At 41.3% G+C, this 25,669-nt stretch overlaps 1 protein-coding gene across 1 annotated transcript; it reads right to left on the bottom strand.

Annotated features, from left to right (window-relative positions):
• Positions 1–4,823: 4,823 nt before the first annotated feature.
• On the bottom strand, positions 4,824–25,429 carry DRG1 (developmentally regulated GTP binding protein 1). The gene is made up of 9 exons (XM_046641376.1): positions 25,301–25,429; positions 24,401–24,524; positions 22,779–22,954; positions 16,933–17,002; positions 14,183–14,352; positions 11,264–11,394; positions 9,946–10,113; positions 9,342–9,464; positions 4,824–5,118 (listed from the first exon to the last, which is right to left on the bottom strand). Exons 1-9 carry the CDS (start codon positions 25,340–25,342, stop codon positions 5,019–5,021), a joined length of 1,104 nt encoding a protein of 367 aa, XP_046497332.1. The 5' UTR covers positions 25,343–25,429; the 3' UTR covers positions 4,824–5,018.
• Between the last annotated feature and the right edge of the window lie 240 nt (positions 25,430–25,669).

Below are 25,669 nucleotides of genomic sequence, written 5' to 3'. Positions count from 1 at the left end.
TAGTTTCCTTACCTTTACCCTAATGCTATAGTTGAATATTTGCTATCCTGTTCTGGTACCATCCATCTGTCTCCCTACTCTGTGGTTTGTGACCCCTTTCTCCCTTTTTTCTCTTTTCAGGTATGAGAGCCATCTTCAGGATTTCTTGTAGTGGAGGACTTTTAGTTACAAATTTCCTTAACTTTTATTTGTCTGGAAAAGATTTAATTTCTCCCTCATATCTGAAGGATATTCTTGCTGGATAGAGTATTCTTGGCTGAAGATTTTTATCTTTTAAAGCTTTGAATATGTCACTCCATTCTCTCCTAGCTTGTAAGGTTTCTGTAGAGAAATCCGCTGAAAGTCTGATAGGAGCTCCTTTGTGGGTTATTCTCTTCTGTCTTGCTGCGCTGAGTATTCTTTCTTTGTCTTTCATTTTTGCCATTTGTACTACTATGTGCCTTGCAGTAGGTCTTTTTACACTGACAAATCTAGGAGATCTGAAATCTTCCTCTACACACATTTCTCTGTCAATCCCTAGATTTGGGAAGTTCTCTTCTATAATTTCATTAAGCACACTTTCTGCTCCATTTTCCTTTTCCACGTTCTCGGGAATTCCTATGATCCTTAAATTCTTTCTCCTCATTGAATCCACTATCTCTCGGAGATTTTCCTCATTCTTGTTTAATTCTTAGTTCTCTTTCTTCCTCTGTCTGGAGCCATTCAAGCCTATCTATCTTTGATTATGTTAATTTGCTCTTCTATGGTGTCTACACGGGCATTCAGGGAATCCGTATTCTGTTTTATCTGGTCCACTGTGTTTTTCATCTCTAGTAATTGTTTGAGTCTTCTTTATAATTTCAGTCTCTTTTGTGAAGTAACTCCAGAACTCATTGGCTTGTTTCTCTTTCTCTCTACCTCATTGAGTTTTTTGATTATAGCTGCTCTGAACTCATTTTCACTTAGTTTGCCTAATTCCAAGTGCTCAGGACTTAATTCTGTGTTTTTATTGTTTTCCTTCTGGTCTGGAGCTTTTTATAAATTGCTGGATGGTAGAGGAGCGGTTTTTTCGCATAGTGGTAGAATTCGGTTGCAGTTACAGCCTGTCGCCACTAGATGGGGGTCGAGAGCCGCGCGTTCTGAGCTCTCTGCCTTCGGGCAAGATGGCAGCGCCCAGTGTGCTTTGCCAGGAGGGAGCGGCTGCTTTTCTTGTGCACCGATCTGGATTTGGATCAGTTTTGTTCTCTGGTCTCCCGGGGCCCTGGGTTTATGGGGTCCCTGCGCACAGAAGCTTTCCCCTGTCAGCGAGTTTCCACTGTACCAGTGCAGGGAGTCCTGGATGATCCCCTGGTTGCGTGGCCCCTCCCCCACTCCTTCCCGGACCCACGCAGCAATCCCAGACTCTAGGGGAGGGTGCGAAGTTCTCTCCTACCCTATTCCAGCTACCTCCAAGGCCGGCAGCAAGATCTCTGTCCTCCGTCTTCTTGGTACTGTAGGTCTCTGATGTGTTGGCATTAGATTTATTATCTGAAATTCAGTTTTTCCAGTCCTTTGTTGTAGTTTGGAGGGGAGAGAGTCCCGGGTCAGCTCACCCCGCCATTTTGCTCCGCCCCTTCTCCAAGGTGGTTGGATTTTGACCACAAGGGTAAAAACAGCCTGAGTCTTGAGTGTTAGGAGTGTTGCCAATAAACCTGGAGTTGCCCACCCTGCCCTATACTTCCAGGTACACAAGAAAGCAGGTCGTCTTTCAACAAAACCTGCCTTTGTGGAATGAGCATGAGGGCCTATCTCTTCATGGTACTTCAACTTCATTAGTCCTCCCTTCCCCACAGTGGATTTGTTCTGTGTGATTCTTCAGCTTCAGAAATAGACCCTACGTTTAGAATTTTTGCCAATGCTTTGTTTCCACAAGTAGAAGCTAGAAAGCAGTCTCAAGTAACAATGGCAAAACACAGGCCTGAATCCAGTTCTCCCTTTCCTATGTGTCCTCTTTCACTTCTTTCCCCTTCGAATTAAACCAACAGTTGTAGGTGTAAGGTGGGGAGGACGGGGTTGGAGCTGTCAGTAAAGGATTCCTTTTCAGACTAGAAGCTAGTAGGACAGAAATGAACAAATGTAGGCACCAAGCAAAGGGCAAAGCCATCAGCTTTGGTGAGATGGAGCCAGAAGGAAATAAGGGAGTGCTGCTAAGAATAGCACAGAAGCTAGATGTACAGATTTTAAAACTATTTTGGTACATGGGAGGGAGTAAAGGCAAAAGAGGCCACTAATGCAGTCTTCCAGGAACTAAGAGCCTGATACATATAGGGTAAGGGCAGAAGGTAGTGCTATCTCAGCTAACAAGATGTCTCATGGAGTAACTTGGAAAGTCTAGAAGGCATGAGATGAGTTTAGAAGCAATTGGGGCTAGGAAGGCCCTCCTTTGAAAATGAGCACAAACACAATCCAGGAACAAAGATAACTTAATAGGGGTAAACTGATTTTCAGTAATTCTATTCCCTTTACCCAACAACTGATTCAAGAATGGACATGTGACCCAATTTAGGCCACGAGACAAAAGGACAAACTGGCTGGGCAGCTTCTGGGAAATGGCTTCCCAAAAAGATTCAGCCCTCTTTATTATCCTCTGGATGCTGATGTAAAGCCTGGGACTATAGCAGACATTCTGTAACTGTGAGGGGAGCCAGCTGCCCAGCAAAGCCAACAAACTGCAGCAGACAGAGTAGCTTGATGGAAAGAATTTGGATCCTCAGTGACATCACAGCTCCCACAAGCCCATCTGAGCTCCAGACAACTTACGTGAGAGACCAAGTTTCCTTCCATTTCAGCTGATTAATTAGGGTTTGCTGTTAAATACAGCTAAAAGCATTCTAACTAATTAATGGCACAGGACAGTAGGTCTGTCTAGTTGTGCTAAAAAAGATCATGAAAGAAACAGCATATGTAACAGCACAGGAAATTCAAGCCATGCTGTCACAGCCAAACTACTATAGTCTTGGAGTTCACAGCGAAGAAAACCTTTAGCTGGAGGAATGCCCCCCCCCCCCTTGGCAGCCCTCCCCTAGGCAGCATTCCTAACTCAAAACCATGCCCCTCTCCGAGAACTCCCAAGTCCGAGCCCAAAATGAAGCAAAAGGAAAAGTAGGGTAATGCTCTCCTCAGGCACCAGGGACCCACCAAGGGGGGAGGGGTTCAATGATGGAAGGAAGGCCTATCCAAAGCATATTCTGAGGCCTTGGATGAACTGGATTTCAGCAACCTTCTCTCCCCAACATCCTGGCAGTACTAAATTCTTGCTCATGAAAGTGAATTTGAACATGAGGATTCCCCCAAAACCTAATATATGTTCTGGCTGGAGAGCAAACCTTGCTGGAAATCCCATAGCTCAGAAAGCCAATGTTTCTCCAAAGAGTTGGGGCAGGCTCTAGGTTATGGCCTCTATCATGAATGCACCAGTGATATCAAGGTCTATATCCTGGCAAAGTGAATAGGATACCAGGCCTGAGAGACTTATTTCCAGGGTCTGGGGACACTATAAGCCCAAGTTCCAGGAAGACTATTAGAAACACCTGTCACTAAGGAAGCAGGAGTAACAAGTACTGGAAAAGCTGAGTATGTGGATAATCCCACATCCCCATCCCTCCAGCTCTAGCTCATTTCATCTAAAATCAAACTGACTTCCTGCAAAATCTGTTTCCTTTCCTGACTTTCTCAAGGACAACCCTTCTCTATCATCCCTGTAATCCATACTGAAATAACCTTTGACTTCTCTCCCAAAGAGCAACTCAGTCTGTTACCAAGTCTAGATTTCTCCTCTGCACCTATGTGCCCACACCCTCCCTCTGCCCATATTCCTACTAGCCCAGTCCACTGCACAAAGATTTTTGCCAATCAATTTCCCATTATCAGAACAATCCTTTTAAATTCCCTTACTTCCAGCCCCAAACCTTTGATTATGCCCTTAGTACCTTCTCAAATAGTCCTGACCCCACCTCTCCTCCTAACCTAACCTCCCACCTCAACATATACACATACGTGTACACACAAACCTGCTCTGATTACACTGGTTGCCTCACTTCAATGTTTTGCCTCCCTGCCTTAGCCCAGGTTATACGGTTGAGGCCAGGACTGCCATGGCAGTTCAAGTAGAAAAGCTGGGCTACAGGAAAGGAGACGCTTAATGGCCCAGCAGGCAGCATGGTTCAGCTCAACATTCAGCCCAACACTGAAATACAGCTGTGCTCTGACTAGGGCAGGCAGGGAACCCTGGTAAAGGAAAGGGACTGGCGAGAACAACAGCCAACACTCACCAAGTACTTACATGCCAGATAGTGTGCTAAGCATTTTACATGTACATCTCCCTTAATACTAACAATCTCCACTCTAAAAGGTAAGTGCTATTACTATCATCTCCATGTTACATGAGAACACTGAAGCTTAAAGAGACTGAGTAATTTATGCAGAGTTCTACAGCTAATTAGAGGTAGGCCTGCAATTCAAACTCTGTTGTGCCTGGTTAGAATAATTTACTCAACTGCCACAGTACACTACCTCCCAAATGGGCTAGCCTTGCAGGGAATAATCAGTTAACACATCAAGTCCTTCCTTTCTCCAGTATCATCTGGGAAAGACCATTTGAAAGGACTGAAAACCACATCCAGTTGGAAGGGTCTCCCATGACTAAACATCACATAAGATGTTGCAATCACATTTTTATCCATTTCACACTCAGGACCAAGCTCCCAAATACCCCTTTTGCAGCTGCCTCATTGTACATACCCATCCTCATTCAGCCCATGCCAAAACAAATTCTGAAAATGACACATGAACTGCACATAGCCAACTCGCCCACAAGGTCCTTTATGCAGTTCAACACACAAGGTGACACCAAGTTAATACAAGTGAAGTTTGGGGACCTTCATCTCCCTCCCCTGAATCCTGATCCAGTGGCTGCCAAAGCCAGAAGGGTTTTGGGTAGGGTGCTTGGTCATGGGGAAAGCTGCTGTGGTTGGTCCGGCAGATGGGGAAAAGGGAAGGTTTCACTTCTTCACAATCTGAATGACATCCTCGTCCTCCAACGTATGGTCTTTACCCACTTTTTGAGGATTGTGTTTCACAGAGAGACCCCAGACCAGAGCACTGTATGGAAGGGAAAAAAGAACAGTCAGTGTAAATAATTACCTAACTTCTGCCCTACCTACCTGCATACCACATTTCTCCCGATTTAGCACTCCAGCTCTTAAGAGCTACAGGCCTGCAACAGCCAGGGTCCCCTCTCCCCAGTCACAGACCACACTCAAAGACCAGAGGCTTCAGCTTCCCCAGCACTGTGGCACACTGGATAGAGCCTTCACATACAAAGTGGCAAAGCTTTCAGAAATTGTGTGGTTCCTCTTGTTCCAGAGCCAGTTTAAGAGGGGCAAAGAGAAAAAATGCAAATGAGAAGTGTGACAAGACTAGTTTAACATTAAAAGGAGAAAGCATTGGTTTGATACAGAGAAATGCCCTGAAATAATTCAGATTGGAAATTGATTCTTACAGATAAAATGTCCTTTATAGACTATTACAGAAGACTAGTTTTTATTAGGTCTACTGAAACCATTGGTGGGTACTGATAAGAAATGTAGGGCTACCCTCCCTATCAAGAAACCATACTGAGGGGCCAGTCCCATGGCCAAGTGGTTAAGTTCATATGCTCCGCTTCAGTGGCCAAGGGTTTCACGGGTTTGGATCCTGGGCGTGGACCTAGCACCACCCATCAAGCCATGCTGAGGTGGCATCCCACATAGCAGAGCCAGAAGGACCTACAACTAGAATATACAACTATGTACTGGGGGGCTTTAGGGAGAAGAAAGATGAAAAGAAAAGAAAGCATAGTGATATGTTCTTCTGATACGATACATGGTCAAGAACACATATCTTCATAGAATATATGAAGGTAATTTTTATCCACATGCCTTAAATACTAAGATTATGTTGTGCGAGTAATGGAAATTAGTGAACAAGACATTGAGACTTGCCTCACAGAGGCTAAGAACTATGTACTAAGGGGTAGAAAATGGTGGCCATGTTGTTATTATATGGTCTTGCACCAACATTTCTTTAACAAATCTATATTCCAAACAGAAATAGTGAGATTTCACTTTTTTAAAAACAGATAAACAATAACAAGAACAGATATAACAGCATTAATAAAACAAATACAGTCATGTGTCACTTGACAACCAAGATACATTCTGAAAAATGTGTCATTAGATGATTTCATAACTGTGAGAACATCACAGACTGTACTTACACAAACCTAGACAGTATAGCCTACTACGCACCTGGGCTACATGGCACTAATCTTATGAGAGCACTGTCCAATATGCAGTCCATTGTTGACTAGAATGTCATTATGTGGAGTGTGACTACATATACAAAAATTTTCAAATGCACTAACATGCAAAATAAATGCAAGGTGACCATTTTACTGTCTTAAACTAAAAAATCAGTTTTTAGCAGTCATACTCAACACCTGCAGTAAAGTCAGTGCCTTCCATTTTGTTGACAGCAACGTAAACAGGTTCAGCCCTTTTGGAAAACAAGGCAGCAAAACATATCAAAAGCCATATAATCATTAATTCTACTTCTAGATTAAATAAATAAAGGAAATGTGCATGAAGACTAAAAAACTATATAAAGTAGCAAAAGATAGGAAAAATATGGTTGTAAAATGATATATATGAATCTTATATGGTAAACAATCAAAGGATGTGTGTTTGTGGTCAAGGACACAAAGGGAATAGACAAGGGACAAATGTTATAATTAGTAGGCCTAAAGCTGAATTTTTCTCTATTAAGATAGCCAAAATTTACACAATAATTAAAACCAAAAACAGATAGTGACCAAATAAAATTCTACTTGCTTTGAAACATCTCTTCTCCAAAATATTTTTCTCCTATCTCATGTAACTCACAGTTAATTTTAGTTCTAGAGGCTTTGAACAGTGTTCTACCACCATGGAAGGCAGGAGCTATACAGAAATCTATGAAGTTTGAAAAAAGAAAATGTCTAACTTTTCCCAAGACTCTCCTTCACTAATTCAACTATGTGCCAAAATATAACGTTTTGAGAATCACGGAAATTAGCACCTACATGTGAAATACAGTTATTTTAGATAAAAGGAATGTGAAACTTAATAAAAGACTTCACTCTTTCTGTATTCTTAGGATCAGAAACAAGTATTTTTAGAGCCAGCCTCCATGGTCTAGTGATTAAGTTTGGCACACTCTGCTTTGGCAGCCTTGGTCTGGTTCCCAGGCATGGATCTACACCACTCATCAGCAGCCATGATGTGGCAGCAGCTCACATACAAAAAAAGAGGAAGATTGGCAACAGATGTTAGCTCAAGGCAAATCTTCCTCAGCAAAAAAAAAAAAAGTATTTTTAAAATATCACAATTTCTATGCATTCCTGATTTTCTACAATTATTTTCTTTTGTTTTTAAAACAATTTAAGTTTCAGCCTGTGTAGATGAAAAGAGCTATTCAGAAATACTGTAATCCAATTAGTTAAAATATTTGTCACAGGATTATATCTCTCAACTCTGAACTACTTTATATATACTCTAGAATTAAATAACTAAGTAGATTATAGATAATGAGAGGTTTCTCACAGATGGAGAAAGAAGTTAAAAATAAGAAAAAGGGGAAAGTAGTGTTGAACAGAATCAGAGGTAACAATAAACTCATGATTTTTAAGATAGATAAGGATGGATGGATAGATAAATTAGATAAATTAGGACAAGAGAGAGAGAAATAAAGATATGTTTGTAAGCACAGGTTAGTATTCACATATTTATTTCCTAGCTCTGTCTGCTGAGAGGGCCTACAAGCAATGATAGCCCAGTTGAGCAAGCCTAGCACACCAATGCTGTAAACAAGAGCTTCTTGGAGAAGTGACTGATTCCAGGGCTGGTGCAGGGAAAATCACTATGAATGAGGAATATCCAATAATGCCAAAAAGTAAGGAAATGCTAAAAAAAAGATGTCAGCTTATCAAAAGAACACAGGAGCCAATCTGAAGGAGTCCCTACCCTAATGGCCAAAGCTGGAACAATCTAGGCAACAAAACAATGACAGTATTGGATTATACCATGGAATAAATATCAAAGGGCTCATACTGATATAAATACAATACGAATTAAATTAATAAAGAGGGGAGAAGTGACAGCTCTATCTCACAGTAAAATTCCAATAAATAAACATAAAACAAAAGAGGGAAATAAAGAATCATCATTAGGCAAACACAGCAATAAATATTGGCAGACAAGCTCCACTGATAGATGCTCAACTTAGCAGGCAAAAGTTTGAAGAGAAAGAGCATTGCATAGTCTCAAAGCTATCTCCCTCAAGATATTTATCAAATACAAAGAGAAAAATACTATCTTTACAGTAGAGAAACCCAGCCAACACCAACTTAACCAAGAGATCAAAGTAAATATCACCATCAATAAAACATATCGCCATCACGAATCCTGTGATATGATACACTAAGGACATACCACTTTTGTGATATACTTAGCAAAAATGCATAACCTCATTTCATTCATGAGAGAACACTGGAGAAACCCAAAGTGAAGGACATCCTAGAAAAACAATGATCAGTACTCTTCAAAATTGTCAAGGCCATCAAGACAGCAAAAGACTAAGGAAATATTACTGGGAGAATCAAACACTGGAAGACCAAGGAGAAGTAAAAACTAAATGCCACGTAGATTGCTGAAACACAAAAAGGGCATTGGTAGAAAAGGTATTAAAATTCAAATACGATCTATAGTTTAGTTAATAATATTGTACCAGTGCTAATTCCTGTTCTTGGTAACTGTTCTATGGTTATGTGAGCTGCTAATGTTAGGAGAAGTGGAGTGAAGGATATAAGGAAACCCTTTGTACTATTTTTGCAACTTTTCTGTAATTCCAAAATTATTTCAAAATAAGATGTTAAAAATTTTTTTTAGCATGTATCAGCAGTGAAAAGTATGAGAAAGAGATTAGGGTGATTTTACCCATACTTCAACTCTAGAGAGGGACTCAATACCCAGTGGAGATCAGTATGATGCTGGCAGGAAGAATTAACGTTTGTGTTTGCCAAGAAGAGGGAAAGTCAGAGCCCCTTGTACTGTCAGCCCTCTCAACCTGAAGAGGCTTCTAGAGCTCTTCCTGCTCCAACATGGCATGGTTTCAAGAAGACACTACAAAGTTCTTACCAAGCAAGCCTCCCTGATGTCCAACTTCTTTAATGCTATCCCAAGAACTGCTAGTTAGTGGAATCACTAGCTCACAGGGAAAAGAAGGCACCACACGCTCATGATACTTACTATTTAAATTCTTTGATGAGATTTTTGTGAATCTTCATGCAGAAATCCTCCACCGTGGTCCTGGAGAAAGGCAGCACCACAGGGGATGTGTAATCAGGCAACTGGCCTTTGGGTTTGGTGTAACTACAAGAGGGAGGAAGCAGAAGTTGCCTACTTCTTGGAACGTTTCATGTGTTGAATGCAAGTCAACCCTCCACCACCCCTGAGAAGATCAGATCCAGATTACCTCCAACTTGAGGAAGAAGCGCCCTCAATACGGCCTAGCAGATGATAGGAATTAATTTACAGTTGTGCGTCAATTAATGATGGGGTACTTTCTGAGAAATGCATCATTAGGCTATATTGTCATTGTGCGAACATCATCGAGTGTACTTACACAAACCTAGACAGTATAGCCTACTACACATCTAGGCTTTATGGTACTAATCTTATGGGACCACTGTTATATATGGGGTCCATCATTGACCAAAACATTGTTATGCAGCACGTGACTGTATTTATATCTCCAAAAACAGACAGATTATGTTAATGAGCTCCAGCAAGTTATCATTTTAGGACAGTCTGGTTTAATTTCTACAGCAATATCCTGTCCACTAAGACTTACATCCTCACTAGTTTCAGATAGTCCCAGATCTTTTCCAACAGGTCGTCAAAATTCCAGCGGTGATGGGCAGAGATAGGTACACAGTGAGGCACCTTATAGATGATATCCAATTCCTCAATGGAGATCTGATCAATCTTATTTAACACATAGATACAGGGGATATAAACTCTACAGAAGTAGAAGAAAAACAGGACATTAGTCTGGAGCTGTTGACAAGACTGTTAGTCTGATTATCAGCACCCCCTCACCCAGAACCCCAAATCAGAGACTCTCAAAGAGGTAGATCAGCCAAACAAACAAAAAAAGCTTCCCACCAAAATAAGGCAGAACATCCTAAAAGTGAACTATGGGTTAAGAAGTAACAAAACTCAGGCCCTAGGCTCAGTCATGTAGCTAATGAGTGAGAGCATGCTGCAGTGGAAAGAACACAGCTTTGGAGTCACACAGACTGAATCTACTCCTGGCTCTGTCACTTTCTAGATATGTCCCTGCTCAAGTTTTGGAATAGATTTCCCATAAAGGTGTCTTATGAATTCTAAGAATATATTTCTAATAAAATATTTCATGATAATTTTTAAAGTATTAAAAAAAGACTTTTTTAACACACTATCTACCCGTGTCACAATCCTAATATCCAGTCAATATGGCAGGTAAAGTTACCAATAATTAGGCAAGATACAACTTCTCAGGTTTCATCTGCCTCACTTATAAAATGCCTAACTCAAAGTATTGGCTTTTGTTTGTTTTCAAATGAGGATCAAATAAATCCATACAACAAACAGGGACAAGTGAACAGGAAAGCAACTAGAAAATAGTATATCGAAATGCCAGGAATAATTTTAACAGTGGTTTCAATTATTTAATTTCAAATATTAATAATAGCAGTATTTCATAGATTAGGGTTTTAGCTATGTACCCTTAGGTTGTCCTTAGAGAGAACAGAGCCCAGTCTGCTCTAAGTTCTGTAGGACAGCCTACAGGATTTCTCAGATGGATTAATTCCGCGAGAGCAGACTGCGAACCTACATACTCCCTTCAACCACCACATGACACAGAGCTTAGGGGACAGCCTAGTTCTCAGCAAGTAACTGAAATGGGGAATGTGACCATCATAATCCAATTTCAGAGCAAAGAAAAGTGTCAGAAATCAAGACCAACCCTTCATTTTACAGCTAAAGAAACCAAGGCCCAGTATTATTTGAAATAGTAGCACAAGTGGAGTTAGAATCAATGCCTGCCAGATTCACGATCCAATGTTGTTCCCATTACAAGGCTTCAAATTCAAACTCAGGCACCAGACTGCACACTCGATCAGTACCTATTTCCTTCCACCACATCAATGAGGTCATCCGCTGTGGCATCGCTACGCAGAGTCACATCAGCATTATGAATTTTGTATTCAGCCAGAATGCTCTTCACAGTTTCAGCATCCAGTTCACTCTGAGGGCACTGAATAGGCATAGAAGAAAATGACTGGTCAGGGAACAAAAAAATCTCCCAAGAATATGTATCGAGGTACCTGGATAATCCCAGCTAAGGTGCAAACTCATTCTAAAGACTGTTATCCTGGATGAAGAGTAACTCACTTTTAGTAGGAAATATTAAGAAACTAAAAATTTTTCCAAACTCTAAAGAAGGTGCTATGGGCTGAACTGTGTCCCCAGCCCCCCACCCAAATTCACATGTTGAAGTCCTAACCCCAGCATCTCAGAATGTGACTGTCTGGAGATAGATCTTTAAAGAGGTAATTAAGTTAAAATAAGGTCATATGGGTGGGCCCTAATCCAATGTGACTGGTGTCCTTACACGAAAAGGAGATTAGGACACAGACACACAGACAGATGACCATGTAAAGACACAGAGAGAAGACAGCCATCTACAAGCCAAGGAGAGAGGCTTCAGAAGAAACCAACCCTGCTAATACCTTGATCTCAAATATCTAGCCTCTAGAACTAAGAGAAAATAAATTTCTGTGGTTTAAGCCACCCAGTCCATGGTACCGTTATTATGGCAACCTTAGTAAACCAATATAGAAAGAATATCGAATGCTCAAATTCAAACATTATGACAGGATAATGGGAAAGACCTTTTTGGCAGGACAGCTTAAACCTATGCCAGTCAAATCCTCTGGACCTCTAGAATGTTCAATCTTATATGAAATTCTCAGTCTTCAATTATGACTTAGAAGCAGCATTTGACAGAACTGATCACTCCTCTACTCTGAAACACTTTCTTTACTTGCCTTCCAAGATTCCAAACTCTCCTGGTTTTCCTTCTCCTTCTTTGTTTGAGAGGTCTTATTTGCTGATTCTTCCCATCTCCCAACCTCTAATCATTGAGGGGGCCACCACACTCAATACTTGAACCTCTTTTCTATTTACACTCACTTCATAATGATCTTAGCTAAGCTCATGGCTTTAAAGTTGATAACCACCAAGGGTATTATGCTAAGTGAAATAAGTCAAATGGAGAAAGACAAACTCTGTATGATTTCACTCATATGTGGACTCTAAGAAAACAAAACAAACTAACAAACAAAATAAAACAAAACAAAATTTATAGAGACAAAGAATAGATTAGTGATTACCAGAGAGGAATGGAGTTTGGGGGCATGTGAAATGTGTGAAGGGAGTCAACTGTACGGTGATGGATGGTACTAGACTTGTGGTGATGATCAATGTGTAGTGCATACAGATGTCAAATTATAATGCCGTACACCTAGAAACTTATATAATAAAAAACAAAGTTGGTAACAACCACATTTATATCTCTAGCCCAGATCATTCCTCATATGCCTATTTGACAGTAACACTTGGATATCTAACTGGTATCTCAAACTGAACATCCTGATCTTCCCCTCCCCTCCAAACCTATTCCACCCAAAGTCCTACCATTTTAGTAATGAGAGCCCATTTTTCAAGCTCAGAACAAAAAATTCAGTCATCTCTTTCTCTCACAAACCACAGCCACTACAGCTATAATTCCTGCCAGCTGCCAGCTACTTGCAAAATCTTTCCACAATCAACCACTTCTTGTCTCTATCACTATTATAAGCCTGGTCTCAGAAACCATCACTTCTTTTTTTTTTTTTTAATTGAGTTAATGATAGGTTACAATCTTGTGAAATTTCAGTTGTACATTAATGTTTGTCAGTCATGTTGTAGGTGCACCACTTCACCCTTTGTGCCCACCCCCCACCCCACCTTTCCCCTGGTATCCACTAAACTGTTCTTAGTCCATAATTTTAAATTCCTCATATGAGTGGAGTCATACACAGATTATCCTTCTCTCGCTGAAAAGCCATCACTTCTTAACTGGATTATTCAATAGCCTGTTAAATAATTTTTCTGCTTCTATTCTTCACCCATTTCAGTCTCTTCTCAACAAATAGCAAGACTGATTCCATTAAAACCTAAGTCAAATCATGTTTACTCCATAGTTAGGAACCAATAGTTTGGAGCCCAACCAATAGTTAACCATCTCCTGCAAAGCAAAAGTCTATATGGCCCCATGCTATGACTTCATCTCTTACTACTCTCCTACCTGCTCACTCTGCTGTTCCTCAAACATGCAAAGGCATGCTCTACCTCAGGGCCTTACACGTGGGTATTTCCTCTATATGAAATGCTCTTCCCCAAGATATCCATTTGGTTCACTCCTTGATGTCACCTCACAAAGACTTCTCTCATTAACCTACTTACAATGGCAACCCTCCCACCAACACTCTCCATCCCATTTCCCTAGCTTACTTTTATCCTTAGATTTATCATCATCTAATATACTATATTCACTCATTAATTCTGTCTGCTACTTTCCACTATTAGAATATAAGAGCAGGGTTTTTTATCTGTCTCTCTCCCTCTTCCATCCCCGCCAGAGGCTAACACAACACTTGGCCCAGGGTAAGTGCTTTATAAATCTGTACTCAACGAATGAAAACACATGATATTGGCAGCCATCCACTTCACACAAGCATAAGATCGGTCTATACCCCGATACCATCCCAAACAGATAACCGAAAAGGGGAAATGAAGTTGCAAAGCTAAGGCTGAGACTGACTCTTGTCCTATTCTGATTCTTGTCCTACTCTGTCAGTCATTACAAGATCACTGTGTTACCTCAATTAGTGCTGGAAGAAGCCAGGTAATTTCCAAATGTCAAGGTCCCTGTACCTCAATCCACTCCTCACCCTAGTCCCTAGTTCAGCAGCCTGCCCCATATCACCTTCTCCACTTACAGTGGCCGTGAGATTAATGCCTCCCTTATCCTTCTTCTTAAAGCCAATGTTGGGGGGTTTGCTGTTCAAGCGAATGCCAAAGCCTTCCAGTTCATTTTCAATTATCTTCTTATGCCCCAAGGGTTTCAGGACATCCAGAACAATCAGGATCAAGTTACACGTTCGGGCCACTGAAGAATTGAAAAAATATATATATACCCAGGCAAAGCTCATTAAAGACTTAACTAATCCAAATACTTAAAAGTGGGAGGAGGGGTGGAGCTCCAACATTTAAAGAGACAAAGGATTTTTTTATAAATACAAAGATACACATGAAGTTCTTAAGGTTACCAAAGATTTATGCCAGAAGTCAATTTGCACCGTATGCCTTGTTTTCTACTAGTGTATCTAGTTTATCTAGAATGTGTCAACTTCTAGATAAACTAGCAGAAAAACAAGTCAGAATGAAGATACAAACCAGGCCAATAACCTAAATCCCTGAAAGAGTTTAGAAAGATTTAACACAGTAAGAATTCTAAAAGAATAAGATAATATGGTTAGTATATTTTTAGTCAACTTTATTGAGGTATAATTTATTAAAAACAAATTGTTCCCATGTTAAGAATGTGGTTTGATGACAAATATATATACCTGTGTAACCACCACAGCAACTGAGATACAGAACATTTTCATCACCTCCGAAAGCTCCCTTGTGTCCCTTTGTGATCAATCTTCCACTCAAATCCCAGTCAATCACTGATCTGCTTTCTATCACCATAGGTGAGTTCACATTTTTTAGAATTTCACACAAATGGGATCATACAAAGTGCAGTCTTTTGTGCCTAGCTCTTTTAATTTAGCATAATGCTTCTTTTTTTTTTTTTTTTTAAAGATTTTATTTTTCCTTTTTCTCCCCAAAGCCTCCTGGTACATAGTTGTGTATTTTTAGTTGTGGGTCCTTCCAGTTGTGGCATGTGGGATGCTGCCTCAGCATGGCTTTATGAGCAGTGCCATGTCCTTGCCCAGGATGTGAACCGGCGAAACCCTGAGCCACCAAAGCAGAGCGCACGAACTTAACCACCCAGCCATGGGCCAGCCCCAAGCATAATGTTTCTGATATTCATCCATGAATGACTTCTAACCTATAAATCTAAAAACAGCTAAATTAATAACTTAATACAAAGGTAGAATAAAAATACTTTCAAACATGAAAACATAGCAAAATTTACCTGTTATTCACCCCTCTTCAAGAATTTACTAAAGAATGTGCTTCAGCAAAACATGAAAATCACCCAAAAAAAGTAAGACACTCACTCTAGGAAATAGGGAATCCCACGACACAATAACACAGTAGAAAATCTCAGGATGAGAGCCATGCAAAAAGTTTAGAGCTGTCCACCACAGACTCCACTCACCACCTGGGGCTATTCGAATTTAAATTAAATTAAATTTAAAATGCATTTCCTCAATTACACTAGGCACAGTTACAGTGCTCAATAGCCACATATGCTTAGGGGCTACCATACTGTACAGCACAGATTCAGAACTTTTCCATTACTGGACACTGCTGGTGTGGAGAACCACCAATCCAAACTGAAGCATGAAGACAAAGGGTACAGGAAGGTACTGTCAGTGTTGAGGGGAGAGAATGAAATCATTAAGATTGTATGTGGAACTGTATTTAACAACCTACAAAAACACTGATTGAGGGGCTAGCCCCATGGTCAAGTGGTTAAGTCTACACACTACGCTTTGGTGGCCTGGGGTTTCACCGGTTTGGATCCTGGGTGCAGACATGGCACCGCTCACCAAGCCATGCTGAGGCAGCATCCCACACAGCATGACCAGAAGGACCTATAACTAGAATATACAACTATGTACTGGGGGGCTTTGGGGAGGAGGAGGAGGAGAAGAAGAAGAAAAAAGAAGATTGGCAACAGTTGTTGGCACAGGTGCCAATCTTTAAAAAAAAAAACCATTGATTGATAGGCATTTGATCCGTTGGAACATTTGAAAAATATTAGCAAACAGAAAAGTAAACAAAACAAAACAGAACCAACTATTAACTCCATGAAAAACAAATTTCAAAAACAGATTTCAAGAGAAAAGAAACCAAGTCATAATATACCACCTATCTCAGCACTGAACAAAAGTTACATAGTCATTACATAATAATGTAAACCATGACTGACAAGTTAACTAAAACCTGTGATATAACTTCTTTAAAAGAATAGGAAAAGAGATATGGAAAATAAGAGAACCAATTCTCTACCATAACCAACAGAAAATATCTAAAATTAACTAATCATGAAATAGAAGCATAACATTTAAAAATCTGAAGGTAAGTAGCAGAAGGAACAGCTGAACAATTGACAGTAGCTGCCAATGCAGAAGGACAGTAGAGGTGAGGGGAGGTGGGGTAGCAGATTGTTGCAATTTGATTAGCCTTTTACAACATTTTACTTTAAATAAAAAGAAAAGAAGGAAAGGCATGGGTGGGAGTCAAGAAACCTGAGTTCTAGTTCTGAATCAGCCACAAACAGTGCGACGCTGGACCATAGCACTTCACTTCTCCTGTCCTTAGTTTCTCCTCAAACAGGGATCTGGAATGTTACTGTCTGAGGTCCCTTCAAGTTCTGACATTGTACTCCAGTAAGAAGTCAGGTAAAATCATGCCCTGCAGTATCATCTCCAAGCCCAACAGTCCCCATCTAAAGGAACAGGACCCAGTAAAGGGATGATATCCCAAGAAGCAACCCTGGACCACTCACCTGCAATGACTTGACGGCCTCTACCCTTCCCATCCTTGGCACCCTCGATGATACCTGGGAGATCCAGGAGCTGACGATTAAGGACAGGGGAAAGGAGAGAAAGGAAAAAACTGTTATAAATCTGAATAGATCAAACAGAATGATTTATTTCTCAGGTATCCAAAATTTAGGAGCTCCAAATCCAATCTTCCTTGTAAGTGAGCATGTGAATATTACTTTACTAAGCATCTACAAATGTCAGATACGAGCTTTTTATAGACTTTATATAGTTTAAAATGCCTAACAACTCTGTGAGATAAGAATATTAGCTAAGAGATAGAGGTTAAGTGATTTGCCCTAGGCCACAGTCCTAATAAACTAAGTAAGATTATAACCCGTTTTTTGGGTCAAATCCTTTATTGTACATTAATATCGTTCAATATTCTCCCACTCTTCAGAAGGCTGAGCCTCCACACAAATTCTTTACTATAGATAATAGCTGGATCTTGACATTCACACATGATACTTACTGAGACCTTCACAAATCTCCCAAATTCCCCAATTCACAAAAATTTCTGCAATCATTCTTAACCAGGCAAGCACCTAAGAATCACATGTAAAGCCTTTAAAAATGCAGATATCTGAGCCCCATCCCTGCAGATTCTGATTTGGAAGGGCCAAAGTAGAGTTCAGATATTGATCTGTACTTCAAAAGGCTCCATGGGTGATTCTGATGTGTGTCCCCATTGAAAATGACTGCTCAATTGCCCAGGAAATACAGTAAAGTAAACCTTCACAGACGTCATAGTCTATGGACCTAATAATGAGAAAATCAAAACCAACTCCATAGCACACTAATTCAAATTCACATCTCAGTAAAGTTATACAGTTATAAGCCCTTAAGAGTCTGTCAAAAACAGTTAAGACAGCATATATAAAATCGGAAAATACCAAGGGCCTACTGTATGTATGTAGGTATAAATACTGAATTATCCACATGAATGGACAGGGAACAGAGTTGCAGCTTATCAAAACATTATTTAAAACTAGCCTTTGAAATTAGTATAGCTGACATTATAGAAATATACTTCACATTAAATAGACCACCATGAAAAAGAACTAATTCAGGAGGTGCTTAGTTCAACTTTTCAGCTCAAGAACCTACTCAAAAGCTCCTCCCTATTCCTCAATCCATAATAAATAACATTATCTCCTCTAAGACTGATACAACACACCAAATTGAGTTACGCTTTGTCTTTCAAAAAACATAATTTATCTTGAATACACTGGCCTTGACACAGAAACTTTAGTAACATTGATTTAAAAGGCTACATGGGGAGTAGTAAGCACAGAGCTTGATTTCTAAACACTATTCTCCACTAAAATGAACTAGAGCTCCCTCAGAAGTGGATGATTCCAGGGCTGTGGCAGGGAAAATATAAGATTAGCCTGGAACATTATGTGGTGCCAGAAAATAAGGAAGTACCCACAAAAAGACAGGGGCTTATGGAAAGAACACAGGCCAATCTGAAGGAGTTCCTAATGGTCAAAGCTAAAACAACTTCAGTAATAAAATAATAATAGTACTGGATTATAACCCATAAATGAAGAGAAATAGGGACCGGCCCCGCAGCCAAGTGGTTAAGTTTGCACACTCTGCTTCAGCAGCCCAGGGTGTCCCCAGTTTGGATCCTGGGTGCAGACCTAGCATCGCTCATCAAGCCATGCTGAGGCAGCGTCCCACACAGCAAACTAGAAGGACCTACAACTGGAATAAACCACTACGTACTTGGGGGCTTTGGGGAGAAGAAGAAAAAAAAAATATGGGAAAGAAATGTTACCTCAGGTGCGAACCTTTAGAAAAAAAAAAAGAGTGTCAAAGTCATGAAGGACAGGCCTGAGGAACTATTACAGATGGCAGGAGAATAAGGGGAAAGAACTAAATGCAACATGGGATGATCCCAGATAGAATCCTGGAAAAGTATAAAGGACATCGGTGAGAAAATTAGTAAAAATTCAAATAAGGTCTGTAGTTTAGTGAATACTGTTGCACCAATGTTAATCTAGCCCTGATAATTATTCTATGGCTACGCAAAATGTTAACATTAGGGGCAGTAGGGTGAGTGACATAAGAGAACTTCAAAATAATTATGTTGAATGAAAGAAGCCAGACAAAAAAAAGAGAGTACATTTATATTTACTCACAGTCTGACTTATATAAAACTCTTAACATGTAAACTAATCTACAGCGACAAAAATAAGTCACTGCTTGGAGAGGAAGGAGACAAGGAAGGACAGGAGGAAAAGGGCATAAGGAAATTTTTGGGGATGATACGTTCATGATCTTGATTGTGGCGGTTTTCACCAGTGTATAGATATGTCAAAACTTACCAAGTGGTATACTTAATGTGTAGTTTATTGTATGTGAAATAGACCTCAATAAAGATGTTTGAAAAAAGAGAACAAAACAATTCATCATTAGTTGTTTCTGGAAATTAAGTCTAGAGTCTCTCTCTTCAGTCCTCCCAAAGATTTTGTAATCTACTTTTACCACTTAATAAATCCCTTTCTGCTAAAAAAAAAAAAAAAAAAGTATTTCATCAGCAAAGCTTTCACTGCATACTGAGACTTACTGCATACTGAGCCTGCCTAAGTGATGTCATCAAGAACTCGAAAATCCATCTAGATAATCCAAAACTTCTACATCTAGAATATGACTATAGTATCAAATAAAAGATTGTCTGAAAGAGAGAATATTTTACTGAGAGAAAAAAGGAAGAGCTTTTTAACTATGGCAGGTGAACACAGCAGGGAAATCTATTGAGGCTCCTATAAAAGTAAAAAGTTAAATTTAAATTTTCTTGAGAGGGAAATATTTTTAAAGTTACACTGAACTATTTAAATGTGGCAACTAAATTTCATTCAATAAAAATAGCCTATGCTGAATTTCATATTACAACCAATTAAGAGATAAGAAAAAATATTTCTTTAAATCATGGAATTGTAGGATTTTAAGGACTGGGTGTTAACAGACCTCAAACTCAAATTGTAAGATTTTTAAGGACTGGGTGTTAACCTACTTGAATCCTTTAGAGGTTAAAGCAGTTAACTTAAATGTGCAAGTCAATTACATAAAAAGGACAATAGGAATCCTAGGGACCCTGGCAAGCTGAAACACAAGCCCTGTAATTTTTAAAACACTATATATCCACTCTACAGGCCAATCTCTGCCTGTACGACACATCAGTTTTCATTACAACGTCCCTGGTAAAAGTGGTGGTTTAGCCACTACTTGAACACCTCCAGACACAGTAATTCGTTACCTCAAGAGGTACCATTCCATTTTTAGGCACCATTACTGTTAAAAAGATCTTCCTTCCTAAACAAAAACACCCAGAAATCTCCCTCCTTATAATTCTTATTAAGTGGTTCTAATTTTGTACACCTCCCCCACCAAGTCATAGATAATTGAGTCTTCTGCCGCAAAACAGCCATTTAAAAATATCCAAGGGGCAGTCATCTTAATCTAGCTAAGCACATCTACTAGTATGCTTACTTAACTTGGTTTCTGGATAAAGTCAGAAGGGAAGGAAAAACAGGCAGAGGGCATAAGCAGAAAAGCAAGCACTATGCAAAAAAGGGTGGGGGGCGGAGAACAGAAAACACTGAAAGGCCAGGAGGCTGAAATGAATGAAAGCTTTGTGGGAAAGAGATGGAGAGAGAGGAGTTAAGTAGCTCTTCATTCTGACATACTCAGAACCCTTCAGAGGTGTTACTAGCATCCCATCAGGAAAGAGGTTACTCTCTGAGCTGGCAAAGCTGTGACTATCAACAAGACTCTGAAACTAGAAGGAATCAAGCAGTGCTCCAGATATGACCAAGTGTCCTCATTCTTTTTTAAAGATTTTATTTTTTCCTTTTTCTCCCCAAAGCCCCCCGGTACATAGTTGTATATTCTTCGTTGTGGGTCCTTCTAGTTGTGGCATGTGGGAGGCTGCCTCAGCGTGGTTTGATGAGCAGTGCCATGTCTGTGCCCAGGATTCGAACCAACAAAAAACACTGCCTGCAGCGGAGCGCGCGAACTTAACCACTGGGCCACAGGGCCAGCCCCTCCTCATTCTTGTTATCTACATTTGGACCTGGAGTCCCAGAAAGGTACATGTCCCAACACAGTCTCTGCATGGGCACCTACCCAGCAGGGAAAAAAGCCATTGAAAATACTACCAGGACACTGGTCCCTTCCTACTTCAGATTCTATAATAAAGAAGCACGACTGCGCCTCACAACTCACTGTGTAGCTCAGGAGGGAAAACAAATGCTTACACCAACAGTTCCCAAATGACGTGCCAAGGCACGCTGGGGCACCATGGAGAACTTAGGTGTGCCACTGGATAGTCTAAATTTTCAAGAGAAAGAGCAATTCATGATATATGTCAGGCACTGAGGGAACGACTAGCTCCAGGTAGCTCACAATTTCCTTACATCCTACTACACTGCTTTCAGTTACATCAGATCCAAATCTTCGGCAAGTTGGCTTTCTGAGCAGTTGCTATGGTAAAAAGCAAAATCACAAAATCCACACAAAAATCAGTGTGGAAAGGAAATAAATGTGGCGCTATCCAATTTGATTCCAAGGCTTGAGAAGTTATGTGGTACCCAACAGTGCTCATATCCCATTAGTAAATAACTGTGGCTATAAGAACATAAACACTTAAGTTGTGTGGACCTATTGAATGAAGAGAATCATTACGGGGTCTTTTTGGCCTGGGGCACCATAAAAAATGACTGGGACAAGAAAAGATGTCATGAAAAAATTGCTGAGACACTAAGGGTGCTGTGAACCAAGAAAGCTTAGGAACCTCTAACCTAGATTCAAACGTCATGGAATTCAGAACCTTGCGTCCTTAGCTGTGCAGCCAACCAGAATATGTTCCATTATACTTTATGCACACCTTTCAGATCCAAGGGGACTCTCCATTTTGGAAGCCCTAAATCTATCATCTAAGAAGAAATTCTCAGGACACCAACTTCATTAGGCCCCCCAAACAAGAATTATCTTCTAAAAAGGGTCTGATCATGTTACTTCTTTATTAAAAAGTTTCTGATGGTTCCTAGCTATGTACAAGGTAAAATTCAACTTCTTTAGCAGACACTCAGGCCCTTGATAATTCAGCTCCAGCCTACCTTTCCAGATTGTTTCTACCACCCTCTGTCCCACACCTAAACACGCAGCACAGCAGGCTGTTCACCATTACGACTGCCTGAAATTGCCCTTTACCTTCAATGGCTGGTGAAATTCTATTTGAACTTCAACTTTCACCTCCATTGTCAGTTTTCCCCAAGAAACTTTTCTTGTCTTCCAGACCTTCCCCCCCATCCTCAGGTGAAACAGTACTCCCTCTTTCTCTGCATTTTCACAGGCACTATCCCACTGCATTATTTTTTTTTTTTAAGATTGGCAACAGATGTTAGCTCAGGTGCCAATCTTTCTTCTTCTCCTTCTCCTCCGCCTCCTCAAAACGCTCCCAGTACAGAGTTGTATGTTCTAGTTGCAGGTCCCTCTAGTTGTGGCACGTGGGACGCTGCCTCAGCATGGTCTGATGAGCGGTGCCATGTCCTCGCCCAGGATCCAAACTGGGAAAATCCTGGGCCTCCAAAGTGGAGCACACGAATTTAAACACTTGGCCATGGGACCAGCCCCCCCACTGCATTACTGTCTTTATGTACTGCTCTATCTCCCCTGCTAGACAGTGAGGGCCTGGTATATCAAAGATCAGGCCTGGCACACACAGAGCTCCCAATAAGCGCTTTTTAAATGAATCAAAGAATGGATTTCTTCCCTTCCTTGGCCTGCAGGCCTGACTCACCTGGATCTTGGCACCTTTGTATCTGATGACACCAGGCACAGTAGTCAGAGTAGTGAACTCATAGGCTGCCACCTCGGAATATACCCCCGCCAGGTTACTGAGCAGTGTTGACTTCCCCACAGATGGAAAACCCACAAACCCAATTCGAGCATCACCTGTCTTGGCCACGTCAAAACCTAAAATATCAATAAATATCAAAAAGAGGATGAAAGTTACCCAAAACAGTGCTGAGATTCATGTAATTCCATTCACATTCTGGTTGCCTATCCCTCTAGGACCTATTGCTCCAACTTTTTTTTTTTTTTAAAGATTTTATTTTTTCCTTTTTCTCCCCAATGTCCCCCGGTACATAGTTATGTATTCTTCGTTGTGGGTTCTTCTAGTTGTGGCATGTGGGACGCTGCCTCATCGTGGTCTGATGAGCAGTGCCATGTCCACGCCCAGGATTCGAACCAACGAAACACTGGGCCACCTGCAGCAGAGCGCGCGAACTTAACCACTCGGCCACGGGGCCAGCCCCCTATTTCTCCAACTTTTTACAGTTCACCTCTAGAGTAGAACTTTGTTGTTGCTGTTGTTAGTACCCTCCAGTAGATTCTAAGTCCTTGCAACTCTGTATACAGCAGAGCAGAACCCTTTTTGCACGATACTCTCACCTTTCAGCACTGTATCAGACAATGCTCTGCTGCTATTCACAGGGTTTTCATGGCCAATTTTTTTCAGAAGTGAGGGCCAGGTCCTTCTTCCTAGCCTGTCTTAGTCTGGAAGCTCTGATGAAACATGTCCACCAGAGGCAACCCTGCTAATATTTGAAATACCTGTAGCACAGCTTTCAGCATCACACCACCACACAGCTGACACTGTGTGGTATAACAACGCACAGCTGGGTAGTGTGGTTCCCTGACCAGGAAACACAGTCAGGCAGCTGAGTGAGAGCACCGAACTTCAACCACTAGACCACCAGGACCGGCTTAAGTAAAACTTAAGCACACAAAACTCCCCCTATAGCAATTCACAATGTCTAATAGAGTGTCTGATGTAAAACCTTTATTCTTCTATCACTAAAACTGTTATCTATCTTTCTAGTACCCATAGTATTTAAGGCCCAAATATTAGATAATAATTGATCTAAAAAATGGGTTTCTTTTTGCCTTACAAATCCTGGGAACTTGTGATTGACCAGGTTTTCTTTTTTACAATGGCTGGAAACGAGTTCAAAGCCAAATCTGTGGCCCTTCTCTAGGAAGTATACAGACTTTATGACATTACTTTTCGTCCTAATCTTATCTCTGTGGCTTCAGCTTATTCTTCTTAACTTCATTTCCCTCTGCAACAATTTCCTTATTTTTCACCTTGTTGACTGTATATATTTACATACTCCTATAAGCCAATGTAATCTATTTTGGAATCAGTACAGGATATACATAAATAAAACCCTCGTTCGCTTGGACGATATTCATCTGCCTTTAAAATGGCAGAAGGATATAAACACATTTCAAGAATTTTGGCTTAAAAAAATAGAAATCTACTCTGACAGAAATTTCAAAATCATTTCTAAACCATATACCTGTACTATTCTGATAGAAATTACACATTAAAAAAAAATGATGAAAAACACAAACCTTCTCCCGGCCCACCACCGCCACCACCTTTTGGAGTAATGAGTTCTCTGCGAAGCTTAGCCAGGCGAGCCTTCAGCAGCCCTAGGTGGTGTGCTGTGGCCTTGTTCTTCTGCGTCCGAGCCATCTATAAGAGAGGAATCACAGCCATAAATCAGAAGCAGTTCCTGCAGCGGAAGATATCCAGAATGAACGCTCCCCCAGCTCCGAGAGAGAACGATCTTTTCTTTCTAGGTCCTACTAATGTCAGTGTATCTACTTTAGTCAGACTTAAAAAAGAGCAACAATCCATTCTCTCCGTCGCCCAGCCCATTCCCCTCATTCCAGAGCAAACTGAGGCCCAAGAAGAAGAGACATGACCAAGATCATTACAATTAGCGTCCACAGATTAGACTAACACAGCCGCTGACGCCTCTTCTACTGCTTGTACCTCGTACGCCCAGTCTGATACACGGTCACCACTTCCCCGATATGGAAGAGCCCTGAGCGCTTTAGACAACAGAATCACACAATAATCCAGACAGACTCAACAGCTACCACAGGTGTCAATTTACTTCCAGATCCTACTCCCGGGAGCAATACTCTGGGAAAGACGGCCGTCAAGGTAGAGACTGGGGAGGGTGGGCGGGTGGTCGAGGGATGATAAGAAAGATACTGAAATAGATGAGCAGGTCGGGACTGGAGTAGGAGGACAGGATTGGCAGAAAAAGAAGAAGAGACAGAGAAACAATGTTCGGACACTGGAAGGGGGTACCGACCAAGGTGCAGGGGGTGTGGAACGCGGGCCCGGACTGAGGGGAGCCGGGGAACGCGGGCCCGGTCCTGAAGGAAGCTCAGGCAGGAGCGACATGGCCCAAGAAGGAACGCTCAGACGCACAGTGAAGCGCCAGCTACGCCCATTACCTCGGCTTCGATTTCCGCGATCTTGGCTAAGGTGCTGCTCATGGTGGTGAATCGCGGTGGGCGCAGCGGCCGCCGCACTGACTGACCCCCTTCACACACCCGCCGGCTAACCAGCCACCGCCACAAGGCGCTACTGCAATACGCAAGCGCGGGACTTCCTACTTCTCGCGAGAGAGTGCCGCACGAGGTTCATCGCGAGATGTACAGCGTGGAGCGGTCTCCTCCCCCTCAACCAACCCCGCCCCGTCCTGCGAGCCTGCGCGGTGTCATAGAGCCCGCGGGAGCGGGGGCCAGAGAGGCCACTCGGGTCTGTACCTCCCCGAGCGCGCCGAGGGTCGCGCGCCGCTCGGCCCCGCCCCGCCGGATTTG

The sequence above is a fragment of the Equus quagga genome, chromosome 15 (assembly GCF_021613505.1).
Source record: "Equus quagga isolate Etosha38 chromosome 15, UCLA_HA_Equagga_1.0, whole genome shotgun sequence".
Classification (NCBI taxonomy): domain Eukaryota; kingdom Metazoa; phylum Chordata; class Mammalia; order Perissodactyla; family Equidae; genus Equus; species Equus quagga.
Note: the sequence above shows the minus strand (reverse complement) of the source record. Positions and strands in the feature narration are given on the sequence as shown.